Here is a 17,454-nt window from a genome sequence, read left to right on the forward strand (position 1 = left end):
AAATAAAATAACACAAAATGAAAAAACAAGGAAAAACGTTCCACTCGGCTGCACCGAAGCTTTAATACCCTAGGTATACATAGATATAAGTTTCCTGACAATAATTTGAATCTATATGGTATAGTGATGTGGACAATAATCCATACCAAATTTCGTCCAGTTAAAGAACTTTTTCAAATAAGAACTTTTCTATAAGAATCCGAGCTGAACAATTTCTTCGGAGAAAACAGAAATTTTGGAAACGGCGACTTGAGTTTAATCGTTCGTTTTGCCTGGCAGCTATACACAATAGAGGTCGGATGTGGGATATCTTCAGAAATTCTATCGTCAAGTATAAAAATCTTCTACACAGGAACGTGATTTTGATCGATCAGTTTGCATGACAGCTATATGCAATAGTAGCTCTATTAGAAACATTTCTTCGGAGATTATAGTGTTGACTTGGTCAATAATTCATGCCAAATTTTGTGAAAATATCTTATCAAATAAAAAGAGTCTTCCACACATGGACTCGAGTTTAATCGTTCATTTTGTATGGTAGCTATACGCTATAGTGGTCAGATCTGGGCAATTTCTTCAGAAATTCTAGTGTTGCTTTGAACAACAAGCCAAGCCGAATTCCGATAAGTTACAAGTTCAAATAACAAACTTTTCCATACAAGAACTTGATACTGATCGTATAGTTTCTATGGCAGCTATATGCTATAGCAGTCCGATATCGGCGGTTCCGACAAATTAACAGCTTCTTGGAGAAAAAATGACCTGTGCAAAATTTCAGAGCGATAACTCATAAACTAAGGGAGAAGTTTTGATATATAAAGATGAGCATAGCTGAATCGACTCAGCTCAACACGCTGACTATTTTATATATTTTTTATTTAAATAAATATTTTATAGAGTATATGTACATATGTAAGTATATGTAAAATACAAATTAACTCATATGGCACATGTATCTACACTTCTACAACACTCTTGAAACAAGCAATTTGTTAAGACTTTATTCTTTGACGACGTAAGACCAGCAATGTGCTGTGTCACCCGGGATGAATTGCAAATATCTTCAGTTCACTACAAGCAGACAAAAAACTCTGCATATGACAAAGCAAAACGGCCAATGCTTACGGAAGCCAATAGCTTAATGGCAGATGTGTCAACGACAAACTAGACGACATAGTTGGCGATCGACTGTTGAGGACGTTGAACCGCGCAGTTTGACTAGCCGAGCGAGCGCACAATTGCAGTTGGCAAACTTTTCAAGTTTACTACAAGCCTAGCCAAGGCACGAGAAGTTCTGGTGCCACGGTTTTTAGATTTTTATAGTATATTTTTATATTTTGTTTATATTTTCTCTCGTGCTAGCATACTTTAGTGTCATATAGTGAGCTCTTCTTTGGTATAATCTCAGCAAAAAAAAAAAAATTAAATTAAAATAAGAATTAAATTTAAATAGAATTAAATTTAAATAAGTAGAAGTAAAACCAAAGCCGTTGATAGCTTAAACATAATAAAATGGGCGCGGAAACTTGATCTATATATTAACCGCTTTTTTTCAACTTTTATTTGACAAAAAGCGTTCAAACTAGACACGTGGTTCAGATCTCCTTTGCGTGCCGGCATGGTTGTGCATTGGCAACAGGTTTTCCATTTCTACAAAACGGCTTGAGAATCTACTTTAAAGAGTGTCATGTAACAAACTTGATTGCTAACTTTGCCCTCCAACTTTATTCATTACCACGGCGTTCACAAATGTTGGCTACTTTTCGCCAAAATACTGTGGAATGCCTATTGAGCGCACGCCAACTTCATACAAAACAAAAGCGAAGAAAATGAGAGCGGAAACGTTCTTGCAAAGAGTCTAAAGAGTTTCATTTATACATAAATCTGACTCGCTTGGAGAGAGCAAAGCATTTTGTAGCCCAATCCCATGACCTTCGCAATGGTTTTTGGCTATAACTCTAGTAGGTCTTAATCTTTCCAATTAACTCAGTCGAAAATGATCAATTGTAGCCAGGCCAGTTAGTCAATTCCCATCAAAAATAAGAGGTCAATTGAAAAGTCCATGGCCTACCATAGTAAAGCACATTTTTTTTTTGGTAGAACTCGTTTTTTTTATGCAACACAGTTCGCTTCCAAAGTGACAAACTGATTATAACGATCATCCAACTTTTCGATACAATTTTTGCCGTACGATTTGTCCTTTGCTTCAAAATAGACCTCTATTTCGGCGACCACAACTTCATTCGACGAAAATATCACTGAAAAAAAAAAAACGCTCCAGAGATCACCATGTACAAGAAAGTTATGCACAAATTAAGGTTAAGGGCATGAGTCTACATATTTCTTTGTATTATTTTTTTTTTATACTCCCACATCGTAAGCACCATTCATTAAGCCCAACGTAGCCGAAGAAATCCATGAGCGACGCGGCAAAAGCAATAACACTGCGCGGCAAAATAGTATTTACCCTGGACGAGGTGTGAAATCACATGTAATTAATAAACCAATAACACGCAATTTAGCCATCGCCATCTGAGGATGAACCACGGACATCATTAAGAAACGAACAGACACTTTTTCGCACAAAGTGTGGAGAAAAGAATGCTTAGCTGAACGGGTGCTTGGCAGTAAAGCAGACACGCACAAGACAGGCTAAAAACATGTTTGCAGAATTTATTAAAAGTTCAAACAAAGTTCACTCAACTCGTGTCAATTTAATGAGATACTTCAAGAAAGCATAGCTTAAGTTTAAGCTAAAAATTTCAGCTTAAATGGTGAATGGCTGAGAAGTGCGGTTTGACTGTGTTAGTCGTTTGAGAAAGCAACGGAAGCGTCGAAACGGGAAGGAGGCGTGTTGTAGGCGAAGTGGAACTGTTGTATTGTTGGCTGGGCGAATCGAACTAGACACGCACAGCGCGTAAATATGCCTGCCGAACGCTAACGCCTCCAACGGCAACAAGATATGTCGGAGTTACCAGCGGTTGATGTTGCCGCGTAAGAATCAGTAACAGCAACTGACCACTGGACAACAATGGGCATTCAATAATTTTATAAGCACTCGAGTTGATAGCGCTTCACCATTTATTGTGTTTTGTTGTTGACTTCTTCTTGACAACTTGCGTTGGCTGGCCTGGCGTTAATGTGAAATTGATTAATTGAATAATTAATTTTGATAGTTCAACACTTTCGTGCGCTCGACACGCTATTTGTTGCTCTCCTTCCTCTACACACGGATTGTTTTTGTTGTTTGTTGTAGTCGCTGGGGCGTTCACAACGATTTGTCGGCTTCGAGCTGCTCGACACATTAAGTTTTGCTTTTTTATTTTTATTATTTTCGGTATTTTCTGATGGTTTTCTAATTGAAACGACATGACGCAAGCAATCAAAGCAAAATTAAATCGATTATTGTTATGCCTGAGAAAGTGATTTGCGATAAGCAAGCGCGGAAAGCACACACCGTTGTCTTAACTGCGAACGCGAACTTGATAAGAATTTCATTTGTTATAAATGTAGGGGCCAATAAATATCCAGCAACCATAAATATTAGGATTAGGGTAGGTTATATCTGGTATATAGGTATCATATATCCGCTTGTCACGGCATACATAAACTTACTGGTCCTTAGTAAAACCATCCGCATTACATCAAATCAAATTACATCATCGAAATATTTCTGCGAACAAATACAGAGTACGATTGTGTTACAAGAACACAATTACTTACATCTGAGATTTAAGTATGGAATGTGTAACGAAAGAAAATAGAAGACACACAAGTGGCAAAAGCAAAAGCAGAAAATAGATTAAACTTTCTATTGGGTGGACTCAACTCAAAACGTAATGCTCTGCGTTATAATTACCGCAGTAATTATATGGCTTACAGTCTTCACATGCGCAGAAAAGAAGAAAAACATATCATTCAAGCACAGTTAAGCAAAAGAGTGCAGATATAGTAAAAATGTTAGAACGAGATACGACGAAATGAAAATCAGAAAGAAGACAGTAATGAATATATGTGATTATGATGATGGTGATAAAGAAGATGATGATGATGATCATGGAGATGATGATGATGATGATGATGATGTTAATGATGATGATGATGATAATTATTAGGATGATGATGGTGATATTGAAGATGATCATAATAATGATGATGATGATGATGATTACGATAATGATAATGATGATGATGATGATAATTATTAGGATAATGATGATGATGATGATGGTTATGATGAAGAGATTATGATAATGATGATGATGATAATTATTACGATGATGATAATTATTAGGATGATGATGATGATGATGATGATGATGATTATGATGATTACGATGATGATGATGATGATGATGATGATGATTACGATGATGATGATGATGATGATGATGATGATTACGATGATGTTAATGATGATGATGATGATAATTATTAGGATGATGATGGTGATATTGAAGATGATCATAATAATCATAATATCTAATGATGATGATCATGATAAAGATGATGATAATGATGATCATGGAGATAATGATGATGATAATATGATGATGATAATGATGATGATGATGATAATTATTAGGGTGATGATGATAATAATGATGATAATAATAATGATGATGATAATATTTATGCTGATGATGATGATGACGATGATAATGATGATGATCATGATAATGATGACAATAATAATAATGATGGTGATGATAAAGGTAATGATGATAATGATATGATTCATAAGCTCATACGAGTTTGTAGCTTTGAAAGCGTTCAATGAAAAGTACATATCTAAATCCAGTACTCGAAAGCAATCAAAATGATCTATCTTAAGGATATGGCAAGCTATATGCTATAGTCTTACGAACTGAACAATTTTATCAGAGATTCTACCGCAGTTATGGATACTGCCAAATTTCGTGAAGACAACTAGTCAAATGTGACCTGGTCTACGGAAAGGAGGGCTTAGGTGTCAAAAAATCAATTTTTCACTTTTTAGTTGATTCGGATGGATTTGATTTTTAACAGCTGTTTCCCAGAAAACTAGTTTTCGCACGTTAGCTCCCTTTTCGTAGACCAGGTCACAAATAAAGAAGTTTTTCATATAAAAACTTGATTTTGATGAAACACAGCAGCAATATGCTATAGTGGTTCCACAAAAAGAGTAGCTTATTGAGTGGAAAAAGACGTATACAAAATTTCACAATGATATATCAAAAACTGTTGAACTAGTTTGCATAAATACAGACAGACACAGAGAGACCTGGCTAACTTTGACTCAGACTTGCGGTCTTAGACCAAGTATCCAAGAAGCCGAACCATCCCTGCCCAGGGTTATGCGCTGGGTTTGAGACCCGCCACGTAAAAAATACTAACAAAAAAATATTCTCGGATAAGGGAACCCCCTTTTGATAACGACTCCTGCAAACGTGTTAAGGATAACGATTTAAGGGTATGCACCCGGAATATCCGGTGCATTGATTGGGAAGGTGCCGTTGCCCAGTTGGTTGATGTTCTCGTTAGAGTAAAGATAAATAGACCTGGCTAAATCGACTCAGTTCGTCGCGCTGACCATACGATCTGTCACGTTTCAATCCGGGTGTCACAAACTTCGTGGCCAACTTAATATACTCTACACAGGCAATAAAAATAATACTAATATGGATCTATGTTTGGCCAATACTACATGCTCATACTAGAGATTTGCAACAGTCAATCAAGATACCAGTTGTCTTTGTAAGCAATTACGAACATTACGCGATCAAACTGTACACGTAATTGCAGCATGGACAATTCTTGAATGAAACCTTCGAAGCAAAAGAAACTTTTTTCGCGCGGAAATTGTGAATACGCGCAACAGCGGGCAAGCGCTCATGAACTTGACATTCACTGCAATGCAATGTCTCGCACAATGGGAGGAGATTGACGTGAACGCCGAAGCAACGAACCGGTAAAATTAAACAAACCAAAGATCACCAGCGGCTGGCAAGCAAGCAACAAGTTAGGGGGGAAAAAACAAAATCAACAAAAAAGAACACCTGACAGCCGAGACAATGGCAACGCAACAGGCGCAACGTAAACTAACTCAAATGCAACGCTGACTGCGAGAGTGGCTATTTGATTACAATGAAATCTTCACACAATACTCCAGCTGCAATGCGCATGCGCTGGTCGGACAAGCTCAAATTGCTGACATGTCGTTGTTGTTGCTTACTACAATAATAAAAATATTACACACTCGTGACGTCTCTGGCTCACCATGTGTGAAAGAACACATACGCGTTGTTGCATGAGCAGACGATTTGAGGTCATGGCGGCGCGATGCAGCAATAATCAGCCATTAACCGTAGATTCAGTTTTCTTTTTGTGCCCATGTTTTATGCACGCTCTTTTATTTCTGTACGCGCACACGAGGGGTGGATCATCACTGTCACTTGGTAAGTGCGCTAAGTTTAAGCTAGACTTTGTTCTTTCATTTGCAATAACATGTCTATTTCTACTATCCACGTTGGTATGAGCATAAACTTTTAACTGCAGACGTTTAGACTTTCGTTCTGCCATTCAAATATTTCAGAACTCTCTTAGACTATACATTTCGTAGATACTTGTTACCAATTCTCAGTAGCCAACTAAACGCTTTCAAGCAAACCGCTTGGCAATAGCTTTCAAAGTAGAGAAGTAAGTAAGCACTTATGTTCATAGCGATATAAAATATTGTATATATATAATCATGACTTGTTAATCTTCACGCCTATTATGTTTTCTAATAGGTTTAAATCTTTCTGCTCGCTTTTGTGCTTGCTTTGCGAACATTTCATACGAAATTCTTAAATGATCTTAAATAAATGATGAACAGTGGGATCTCAGACAGCATGCTTAATAAAGGCAGTTCATTGAAGGAGCGTTAAACTTTGAGTTAGAGAGTGCAACAACCTCCGTCAGTCATAACTAAGATCTGCAGAATGAAATTCGGTTAATACGTGCGTTGTCTTTTATATTTCGGGCTTACCGAAAAACAACAAATACTAATTATCGAAAATCGCTTTATTGTTTTTCGAAATATTCTCCATTTAGATGTGTTTGCAGCAAATGTCGTAACACTTTTTTCCACTCTCATTGAGGATAGCTACAAAACATTCATTCTGAACGGATCAAACGCCTCTTCAGGTGTCGAAAAACGTCGGCCGTCGTACGCGAATAAAAATAAGTCATTCGATGCCAGGTCAGGACTATACGGTGGATGACTCATCAAATCGATGTTTTGAGTGCTCAAAAATGCAGTTGTTTCAGTCGTTGTTTGAAGCCTTTCAGGCGATTGGACAATGTCAGTCCAGAGTTTCTTAAAAAGCGTAAAAGGAGTCGACCATTTGCTTGGAATGATACGTGCGCAAATTTTGGAATTGGATGGCGACTCATCTTGAAGCACCCTGGAAAAACATCATGAAATTTGCCGGGACCTTTACTCATTTTTAATCACAATTTTTCGACGTCACTGTAAATAAATAGCGCTCGCCCACTAATGCCAATTCTTCTCTGAATCTAACGATAGGTCACATGGCGACTTTCAATATCAGTTTGCGCGCAGCAGTTTCCGAAACAACAAACTTCAAGAAACTCGTCTTGAAGCTACATATCTACATCTTCGTTAGAATTCATCATGCCATCGATAAATGCTGCTCCTTGATGCAGCTTCATGGCCAAAAATTCAATTAAGTTCAACGGTCGAGAGTTGTAAAAATAATCATGCGAAAATGTTCGCGAATCGTTTCAATTTTTTGGCCGAGATGAATATTTTAAGTAACTGTAAACAACACAAATAGTGCACGAGTGGCTTTATTGGTCGGTGATTTCTTAAAGGGAACCCAGCTGAGGAAATTTTCAAAAGTTAATTCAGTTATGTGCGGTCAGACAATCATTAGAGCATGCGGTGATCGCACAGAGAAATCTAATACTCATGTATGAACGTAGTAAAAATATAAAACCATTTATGCAACTCTGTTCTTTTTTTTTTACGGCGTTCGTCGTCACAGTTGACCGCTGGCATCCGTTTCCGTTGGTATTTCAACTACGCTAAATGCTTTTGTCACCATTTTACTACGTAGGTTTCATTAAATGGTTTCCAATTACAAATAGTGATATGTACTTTGTAATATTTTTCACTTAGTCACGTGTGGCCATCTACCAAGGAAATGCATTTTGCGAGAATTTACGTTTAAAACTTTGCGTTTCTTCTGTATCGCTTGGTTAATTTGAATTGTTGTGAATTTAAGCTGGTTTTGGCTAAAACCAAACTCAAGAAGCCTATACTAAAACACAGTGCTTCAAGCCTATTTCGCCACTTATAGAGAGAAAAATTCAAGAACCTTTAAATATTTAAATATATTTTCTTAGCCTCATACTACAAGTGTCAAATATTTTCCATTTTTCTTTCTCATCATTGCCTTAATACTATACTTAAGTAATCCACAACAGTTGAGCTTTAACTTACGCCATTTTTGAATTCTAAAAAGTCGCAATAAAATAGTTGAATTTCCTTATTCGGTAAAAGGTAATATCTTAACTCTTCAAATGCTTTGCTAATACTTCGATAAACTTCACTGAAGGGTAGCAACAAGAAAAGACACTAACCCTTCTTTCCTCTCTTCCACATAAAAAACACTTAAGTATATATATGTACTTATATATATACAAAGAATTTATAACGACTTATTTTCTTAGCTTCTAACTTATAAATGGAAAAAAGGCAGCGCACAAATGCTCACCAACTGAGCTCAGGTGTCGGAAAAGTGCATTTAGCTTATGCTTATCCTGCACGAAGCGAAGGACACACGATAGCGCAAGAAAATCTGACGGATTCGTTTGATTTTCTCTAAGAAATGATGCTGTGCTCTTTGAAGCGCGCTAAGTAATAATCGATTATATCATAAAATCTCACTTTTTAACTTTCATTTTGCAAGCACTTCGCACTTCGCGCATTCAAGTATTTATGAATTTTTCAAAGCCATAATAATGTCAGTATAATTGCTGGTGGTATTGTTTGACCTTCATTTGAACGAACAAAGCCAACGATATAATTGTGCATTGGCAGCATCGATGGATTCGAAAGTGAATTTGAACACATATATCAGTCTATATAACTATATATGTCTACGCATAGTGGAACAAATGGATCGAATTATGCTTACTGATGTAAGCTTCATGTTTAAAACAACAATAAATGTAATGCATTTGAGTATAACCATCTTTGGATGCTTTGGATGCGGCACAACGAAATATGAGCTAAAGAAAACCGAGACAATGCTTGCAAGCCCGGATAGATGGTCGTCTATGAAAAGCAAAATATGCAAGAAAAAGTATGCACTCAGAGAAATTTAATTAATTGTAGTAGAACAGGCTGAAATCGGTGATTGAACTTGTGGAACACTTGAAGTGGGAAAACAAAGACTTACAATATATTTTCTAAAACTTTTTTAAGGAAGGTTAGTTTAGGTTAGGTGAATCGGCTGATGTCTCGTGAGACCACGAACGAAAAATGCCACTTTGACAGCTAAAAACGTTAGTTCGCGATGCCTAGAACTTCCAGGAATAGATCAAAAAGTGCGTCGCATATCGACAAAACGCCAGGAGCCAGCCACAAATTTATTGAGGCGGTTAATATTAATTCCAGCCTTAGTAAATTTGTGGCTGCCGTTTCGCCGGTTTCGTAAAAAGTATGGCAATCGAGCTACTTCAACCTCAGTCTAGGCGAAAGTTGGATAGTGGCGGAGAAAGTGTGCTTCCACCTCATCTTCCTCATAGCAACTGTGATAAGTTGAGTCCTCCAAAAACTTTAGCCTAACCGCGTGAGTGTCAATGACACGGTGCGACAATGTGAGCCTTGCTAAGAGTTAGCAGTTCAAGGCAACTTTTACGTTCCATTCTCGGCCAGAATGATTTCGCAGCTACATAATTGCTGGTTGCATGGATACAGAGCTCGCGTGAAGCACACGAATTCACTAAATCAGGGAAACTCGTTCATTCTGAAGGAAATTCTGTATGGTTGCTTTTCTTGCGAGCTCAGCGTCTCTACAATTTCCGTTGTTTCCGCTGTGGACAGACAGCCAGACAAGTTTAATATGGTGAAGAAAACCAAAACCCGATGAAAGGAGCTACCAAAGTGCAAAACTGAAAAGTTATGTACAAAACGGTAGATCGGGAGTACACAAAATTCCTATTGGCACTCGATAGAAGAGACTGCAGGAACATAATGGGAATACTAACTGGTCACTGTCTGGGGGCGACACACGCCCGCAAGATAGAGCTGACAGATCGAAAAAACTGTAGGAAATGCCTACAGCAGGGCACCAGGGAAACAATGGATCATCTCTTGTGCACTTGTCCCGCATAGGCAAGAGTACGCTGTGCGCATCTGTGGTCCCCACAGTATGATACACTGGAGGAGGTATCGACAAAGAGGCCGCAGAGTCACTTAAAATTCGCGTCGAACGCAGGCAACCTAACGATGACTAAATGCTCCCGCTGGACTTAGCAAATGGACTCCATTTGGCATCGCAAAGGACCAAACTGGTCTATGTGTGGCTTATTGGCCTACCAGATTAACCTAACCTAACCTAAAATACCCAATGAAACTAAACAGCAAAAACTTGAAATTCCGATTTGCTCTTCATCACCCTCATCTTTTATTCATCATCTTTTATTGGAACCGCTTCATAGAATACTTGAGGAGTCGCTAAACCAGGTTATCGACTGTGCAAATTGGAATAATTCCACAGCGAAGAAAATATTTTTACAGTGCATTTGGCTAAGCGAACCACCAGTGAGTGCAATCACTTTGGAACCAACTACAATGCGCCGTGAGCAATGAACGAAATTTGATCTCGTGAAATGGAGCAATACACCACAACAAACAGCAGGGAAACAACAACAAGCAAATAGGCAACATATGTATGCATGCAAATACGTGGCGCAACAACAATAATACATGCAACATTAGACGATGGACGCCGTTTGACGGCGATGAACCGCTAAAGAAAGTGCTGCAATCGCATGTGGAAGGGAGAATGTATAACTGGGTGCTGGAGAAATGCGCACAAATAAAAGTAACCGCGAGCGTTGCGAAATTGTCATTAGTAATAAACGATTGTGCAAATGCGGACGTAAGGATAACAAATGCTTGAGAGCAAGCCGGCAAGCCAAGAAAAGGATTAATAAAAAAAAAGGATTTGAAAAGGATAAAAGCAACAGTTAGTGTTAAGTGAAGCTTTTGAGCGGTTCACAGTGTGGTAGCATGCCCGACTGTTACGCGTGGCTGGCCGTGGTGTGTGTTCTGTGTGTGCTGAATGTGGGCTGGTGCCGCGCAGCCGACGACGATGAACAGTGAGTATGAGTGAAGAGCATTTTTGCTAGAATAGTGTTGCATAAACGTCGTGCCAATACAACAATATTATTATTTTTTACTTTTATTTTGTTCTCCTCTCATTTGCTGTTGCCAGTGTGCACATCAAAGTGCGAATGCCGGAGGTGGCGCGGAAACATAAATCACGCAAACCCGCGCAGCAGCTTAGCCACCACAAGTACCACCACTTGCCACATCACTATTACCATAACCTACACAAGCCGTACTACCAGCCGCAACTACACGCCCAGTATCCAAATCAAGCAGCCAAGCACGGCCGCAGAGCCGTAAGGCCAACCCCACCGACGCCGCCAATCATGTCACACAATCCCCACGAAATTGCGGCTGCATACGGCGATGAGTTGAGTGCCGGCGGCATGGCCGAGCACCTGTTGTATACACCGGCAGCTGCACAGCCGATATCTGTCGGCGATTTGAAGACCAACTATGGCCCGGCGTTATTTGGCAGCGCCGGTGAGGCGAGCCAGCATGAAAATATACAACAACAAGAGGACATGTTGACTATGCCGGGCGGCACGCAACAGCTCGTGCAACATATGGAACTAATGGGCGCTTTGGCAGCAGCGGCGGCAGCGGCAGCGGCAACATCGAGCGACACAAGCGGTGAGCACGAAGATGGCAATAGCGCGGGCGATGCTACTGAAACAAACACATTGTTGACGGATGACTTTTTAGCCGAACTGCAACGTACTTATGCGAACGGTAAATATCCGACGACAAGTTTTCGGCGCAAGAAGAAATATCGGGGGGCGGGGCTGGCGGAAATAGGTGATGCTGCTGCCACATACGCCTTCAACTCAGCGCCACAGCAACAACAAAGCGTACAGCTATTGCAGCAGCAACAACAGCTACAGCTAATGCGACAACAATATCAACAGCAACAAAAGCAACAACAAAAACAACAACAGCAACATAAACACCAGCAAGAATTCTATGGCGCTAGCTACTTTATGCAACAGCAGGCCAAGCCGCAAGCGCAAATGTTGAGAGCACCAACAGTAATTAGTAGCAACAACAACAACAATAACTACCACAGCTATCAGCCGCATATGCATTACAAAAACAAACAGCACTACAACTCTAATGACATTTATACTACCGCCACATCCGATGAAGACGAGCACGACACCGACAACCCTGATTCTGACGAAGTTGAAGACACAAATGACGGCGCCAGCGGCGCTGACGATGACCACGAACACGAACACGACTACGACAATGATGACGATGTGTCGCTGTACTTTTCCAGCCGCCCTCCAACGACCACCGCGCTCTCACCCTCCCCGACCGCCTACAGTAGCGGCGCTAATGACTACGATGATGACGTGCAGCAATTCGGTTACAATAGCCACAAGAACAACTACTTTGCCGGCATTGAAGGTGACGGCAAGGTAGGTGTTAATCCGGTTAGTTATCAGCCGACAACAGCCTATGGAGCATATGCGGTCATACCATCGACACCGGCGACAACAACACAGCACAAACGGCGACCATATCGACAATTGCAACAGCAACAACAACACCGGCATACGCAACAAAACCGTTATACAGCTACACAATCATTTGGCATTGCGGCTCATCAGCAGTTGCAGCAGCCTCTACAGCTACAACAACAACTCATCACCACAGCACAACCAATTAACGTCGTCGGTCCAACTGCAAGTGACTTTGATGACCAGCAGACACCAGCAACGCAACCGCAGCCGAGCAGGCAGCAACAGCATCACAAGTACCCGGTGTCAGCACGCTACAAGAAACGTAAAAACCGCATCAAAGGAAAGCTAAATCGAAATCGCATTCTGACGCAATAATTGCTTTTGCTTCGGCGACGAGACGCTCAACGGACGGCAACGACTAGAACTGTCACTGGTCAGTTGAATAACTTCATTTGCTGCCGTGGTGACTAACTACTACATCCCCGATACAAATAACAACAACAACAACAACGACACCTTCATCACTACGCCTTTCGCTTTGGCAGTCCGATCTTGTAGGCGTATACTACCGTTAGTTGTTATTGGTGTTGTGCTATGGTAATTGCAACATCGCACGACTATTCCCATATTCCCTTGCTGCAGCTGCGTATAAATTGCTTGGACAAGTGTGTTGTGTAGAGCAGAAGCAGCAGCAGCAATATACACTTTTAGATTGGTTAGCGCAGCACCAGCAGGTTAAGTGGATTTACGGCCAGTCGGAGAGTTATCACATTTACGATTAGCTTAATTTATTGACATTCCCCTATCAAGTTAAGGTAATAGTAATGCCAAGCATGTTTAAGTTTGAAAATAAAGTCTAAGCAAAACGGTTGAAAAGTTCATTAAAGGATTTTACTTCTTTGTAATGGATTGTCGAAAAAGTATTTTCGTATGTTGTCAATAGATGTCGTTGCAGTCATACATACAAGTATATCACCAGTGCTACCAATCACATTGTGTCATGCCATACTATAGTGTTGAAAAGGTGAGATTTTACGCTTCATTTAAACAAAAAAAATAATCATGGAATAATGTCTCTAGCGGAAAAATGGCAAAAAGTGGTCGAACAAAATGGTACGTATTTGTTTGTTCATTATCATATTTGTTTATTTATTTATTGGTATAAATAAAAAAAAATATGTTAAAGTTTGATTAGATATACGAAAATACTTTTTCGACTACCCAATATGTAGCTTATAGCTAGAGCTCTGCAGTTCCGTGGTCGTCGAATGACCAGTTCACTTTACCTTACGTGTCAAATCAAAACAATATCTAAAATGTCAATGTCAATTGTAAGGTGCCAGGCTGAACACATAGATGTCGCTACTAGAATTAAATTCATGTGACTTTTAGTTAGCCTTAACCTTCAAACGGCGCGTGTATAAATTTGACAGCTGTCAGATTATTGGTTTCTGAATTACATGATTTCAGTGAAGCTACTTTTGTTGTTGTTCAAAAAAATTAATAAAAACGAATTTCGTATGTTGATCAAATAGTGCCTTTTGAAGCGAAAAGATACTGATGAAGCCAAGGTTTGGATTGACCAACAATATTTGGACTCTGCACACGGAAAATCAACTGTTGAAGAATGATTTGCTAAGTTTGTACGAGGCGAAATTAGTACCGAGGACGGTGGACCACAAAAGCGGTTGTTACCGTCGAAAAAATCAAAAACGTACGCAAAATAATTTTGGATGACGTTGAAGTGAAGTTGTTCGAAGCGCTCTAAAGATATCAACTGAACGTATACATCATTTCATTCACGTAAATTTGGGTATGAGAAAGCTCTGTGAAAAGTGGTTGCCGCGCGAGCTCACTTTTGACCAAAAGCAACGACGAGTTGATGTTTAGGAGCAGTGTTTGGAGTTGTTCAAGCGTAATAAACACGGGTTTTTGGGTCGCTATGTGACAATGGCTGAAACAAGGCGCCATAATTTCACTCTGCAGTCCAATCGACAGTCATACGAGTGCACTGCCTACAGCGAACTCGCTCCAAAGCTTGGAAAAACGGAACAGTCGGCTGGCAAGGTCCTTCTGTATTTTGGCGTGCGCATGGAATATTTTTTATTGATTATATTATAAAAGCATGGCCAACAACAACGACTATTACATAGCGTTATTGGTTCATTTGAAGGACGAAATCGCCGAAAAACGAACGCATTTGAAGAAAGAGAAAGAAACTATTGTGTCAGAAGTCAGTGAAACGATGGCAATAATCCATGAATTGGGCTTCGAATAGCTTCCGCATTCACCGTATTCGCCAGATCTGGCCTCCAGCAACTATTGTCTGTTCTCAGATCTCAAAAGAATGCATGCTGGGAAAAAAATTTTCGTCGAATGATACGATTAACTAGTATATGCTCAACCGTATAGCTGCTAAGCTCTGTGTCCCTGATCTTCTCTGCAAGCGAAGGTAATATTAGGGAACGAGTTTAAGTTAAATTCTAAAGGTTTACGAAAATCCTGGTATAAGGTAGGGCTACGTAAACAAGGGATTTAAAATTTTTCAAAATGAATGGTCGTTTATTAAAGTACAGATAATTCGGTAAATGTATATAACTTCCGTTTGTTTAGTAAATTAAATGTCTCTTCAAAAAAAAACTTCACAAATATACGACTTTTTCTAACTGACAAATGTATATAATCCCTCAAGTCATAAATATTCATTCTGGCTAGTAAACATAATTTTGTGTAAAACAAAGAAAAAATTTTAGTCATCTTCTTATGAAGCAGCACTAAGTAAGTTGTTTCATACGCTACAAACACTTTCCTTAAATTTTTTCAATAAATGCTCAGCCACCACACATAACAGCAATGATGCCAGGAATCACTTAATTGAAACATTAAATTGTTAACTGTACCCCGCGGATTTAATTACGTAATGCTATGCATATAATGAAATTGTCACAAAAATTCAATTAACCTAACATTGGCACAAAGACAACAAAATAGACCGCCTGTGGGGCACACATACCGCTACGTAAAGAGGGAAGTCAAACACATATTGTTTGAAGCAGGCGAGCGAGCAACCCCAGTGAGAAGGATATAAATACCATTTCAACCATACACCACAACCAACGTCACCACAATGCGATACATTTCAATTAATACCATTTAGATTGAGTTCGCAGCTTATAAGCAATGCAACAACACACAGTTTTACATTCTTGCGATAAGACAAAAGGTAAAGGCACTAAATGTAAACGCGCTCTGTGGTGTTTAGTTTATATATGAATTTTCAGAGATAAGATATAAATAATATGCTTAATTTCTGCTAATTCAAGTTAAAAAAAGGAGAAAATACCAAAAAAAAAAAAACAGCTCACGTGGCAATGAAAAAAAAGCTGTCAATATGACTGTCGGAGACAGCTGAGCGCTCTGTGAATACAGCACTGCTGAAACAGCTGCTAATTGCATGAAATAAAAACTATATTTATGGCTCTCTGGTAAGCGAAATTTTATGTCATACCACTAAACACACTTAAAATATATGTATATATCGCGCACCAAAAGTTACGCTGCGGTATGCCGTAAAATGCAAGCGCTGAGCATAAAAGCGTCACAATTAAATTTTGACTGTTTAAGACAAAGTTTTTATTTGCAAAACAACGAAACATTTGAGGAAATTGAAGCAAAATGCGAATTCCGGTCTTTTAGTAAATGTTGTGAAGTAAAAACAGTTTGGTTAGAATTTGAAATAAAAGTGTTGCATACTTTTGCGCGCGCAAACTATTACATTTATATATATTAGACTTTTTAATAAAATTAATTTACAATATGTAGAAAAGAAAGTGACATCTTTTATAGCATAAAAGCGAGTAAACAGATTTTTACGTCCATTTTGATCTATTAGTTTGTACGACAGCTGTATGCTATAATGGTCCGATCTGAACAATATGTTTGGAGATTGTTTTGTTGTCTTGGACAATAAATTTATATCGAATTTCGTGATGATATCTTGTCAAATACGAAAGCTTTCCATACAAGCACTTAATTTTGATCAGTCAGTTTGTATGGCAGCTATATGCTATAGTGGTCCGATCTGAAAAATTCACTCGGAGCTTATAGCGCTGTTTTTGATAATAACCCTTGCCAAATTTCGTGAAGATATCTTGTCAAATAAAAAAGTTTTCCATACAAGAACTTGACTTAGAGCGATCAGTTTGTATGACAGCTATATGTTATAGTGGTCCGATCTGAATAATTTACTCGGAGCCTATAGTGCTGTCTTTGATTATAACATCTGCCAAATTTTGTGAAGGTATCTCTAAAAATACAAACGTTTTCCATACAAGGCCATAATTTTGACCGGTAAGTTTGTATGATAGCTATATGCTATAGTGATCCGATCTGAAAAATTCACTCGGAGCTTATAGCGCTGTTTTGGATAATAACCCTTGCCAAATTTCGTGAAGATATCTTGTCAAATAAAAAAGTTTTCCATAAAAGGCGCTAATTTTGATCGGTAAATTTGTATGACAGCTATATGTTATAGTGGGCCGATCTCAACAATATGTTTGGAGTTTGTTGTGTTGTATTAGACAAGAATATGTGCCAAATTTC

At 38.9% G+C, this 17,454-nt stretch overlaps 2 protein-coding genes across 4 annotated transcripts in view; one reads left to right on the forward strand and one right to left on the reverse strand.

Annotated features, from left to right (window-relative positions):
• Positions 1 to 17,454, reverse strand: part of LOC126751425 (maternal protein pumilio) — a 466,406-nt gene that overhangs the window by 290,681 nt on the left and 158,271 nt on the right. The window lies entirely within an intron of this gene.
• On the forward strand, positions 11,144 to 13,732 carry LOC126751431 (dendritic arbor reduction protein 1-like). Its single transcript, XM_050461694.1, has 2 exons — positions 11,144 to 11,376; positions 11,493 to 13,732. The coding sequence occupies exons 1-2, from the start codon at positions 11,288 to 11,290 to the stop codon at positions 13,225 to 13,227; spliced, it is 1,824 nt and encodes a 607-aa protein (XP_050317651.1). The 5' UTR covers positions 11,144 to 11,287; the 3' UTR covers positions 13,228 to 13,732.

This window comes from Bactrocera neohumeralis, chromosome 2 (genome assembly GCF_024586455.1).
Source record: "Bactrocera neohumeralis isolate Rockhampton chromosome 2, APGP_CSIRO_Bneo_wtdbg2-racon-allhic-juicebox.fasta_v2, whole genome shotgun sequence".
Taxonomy (NCBI): Eukaryota; Metazoa; Arthropoda; class Insecta; order Diptera; family Tephritidae; genus Bactrocera; species Bactrocera neohumeralis.

Excerpts from the sequence above, each read along its gene's own strand:
- LOC126751431 (XM_050461694.1), top strand. The coding sequence starts at position 11,288 with ATGCCCGACTGTTACGCGTGGCTGGCCGTGGTGTGTGTTCTGTGTGTG. Across the intron at positions 11,377-11,492 it reads GCAGCCGACGACGATGAACA|TGTGCACATCAAAGTGCGAA; the intron begins GTGAGTATGAGT and ends TGCTGTTGCCAG.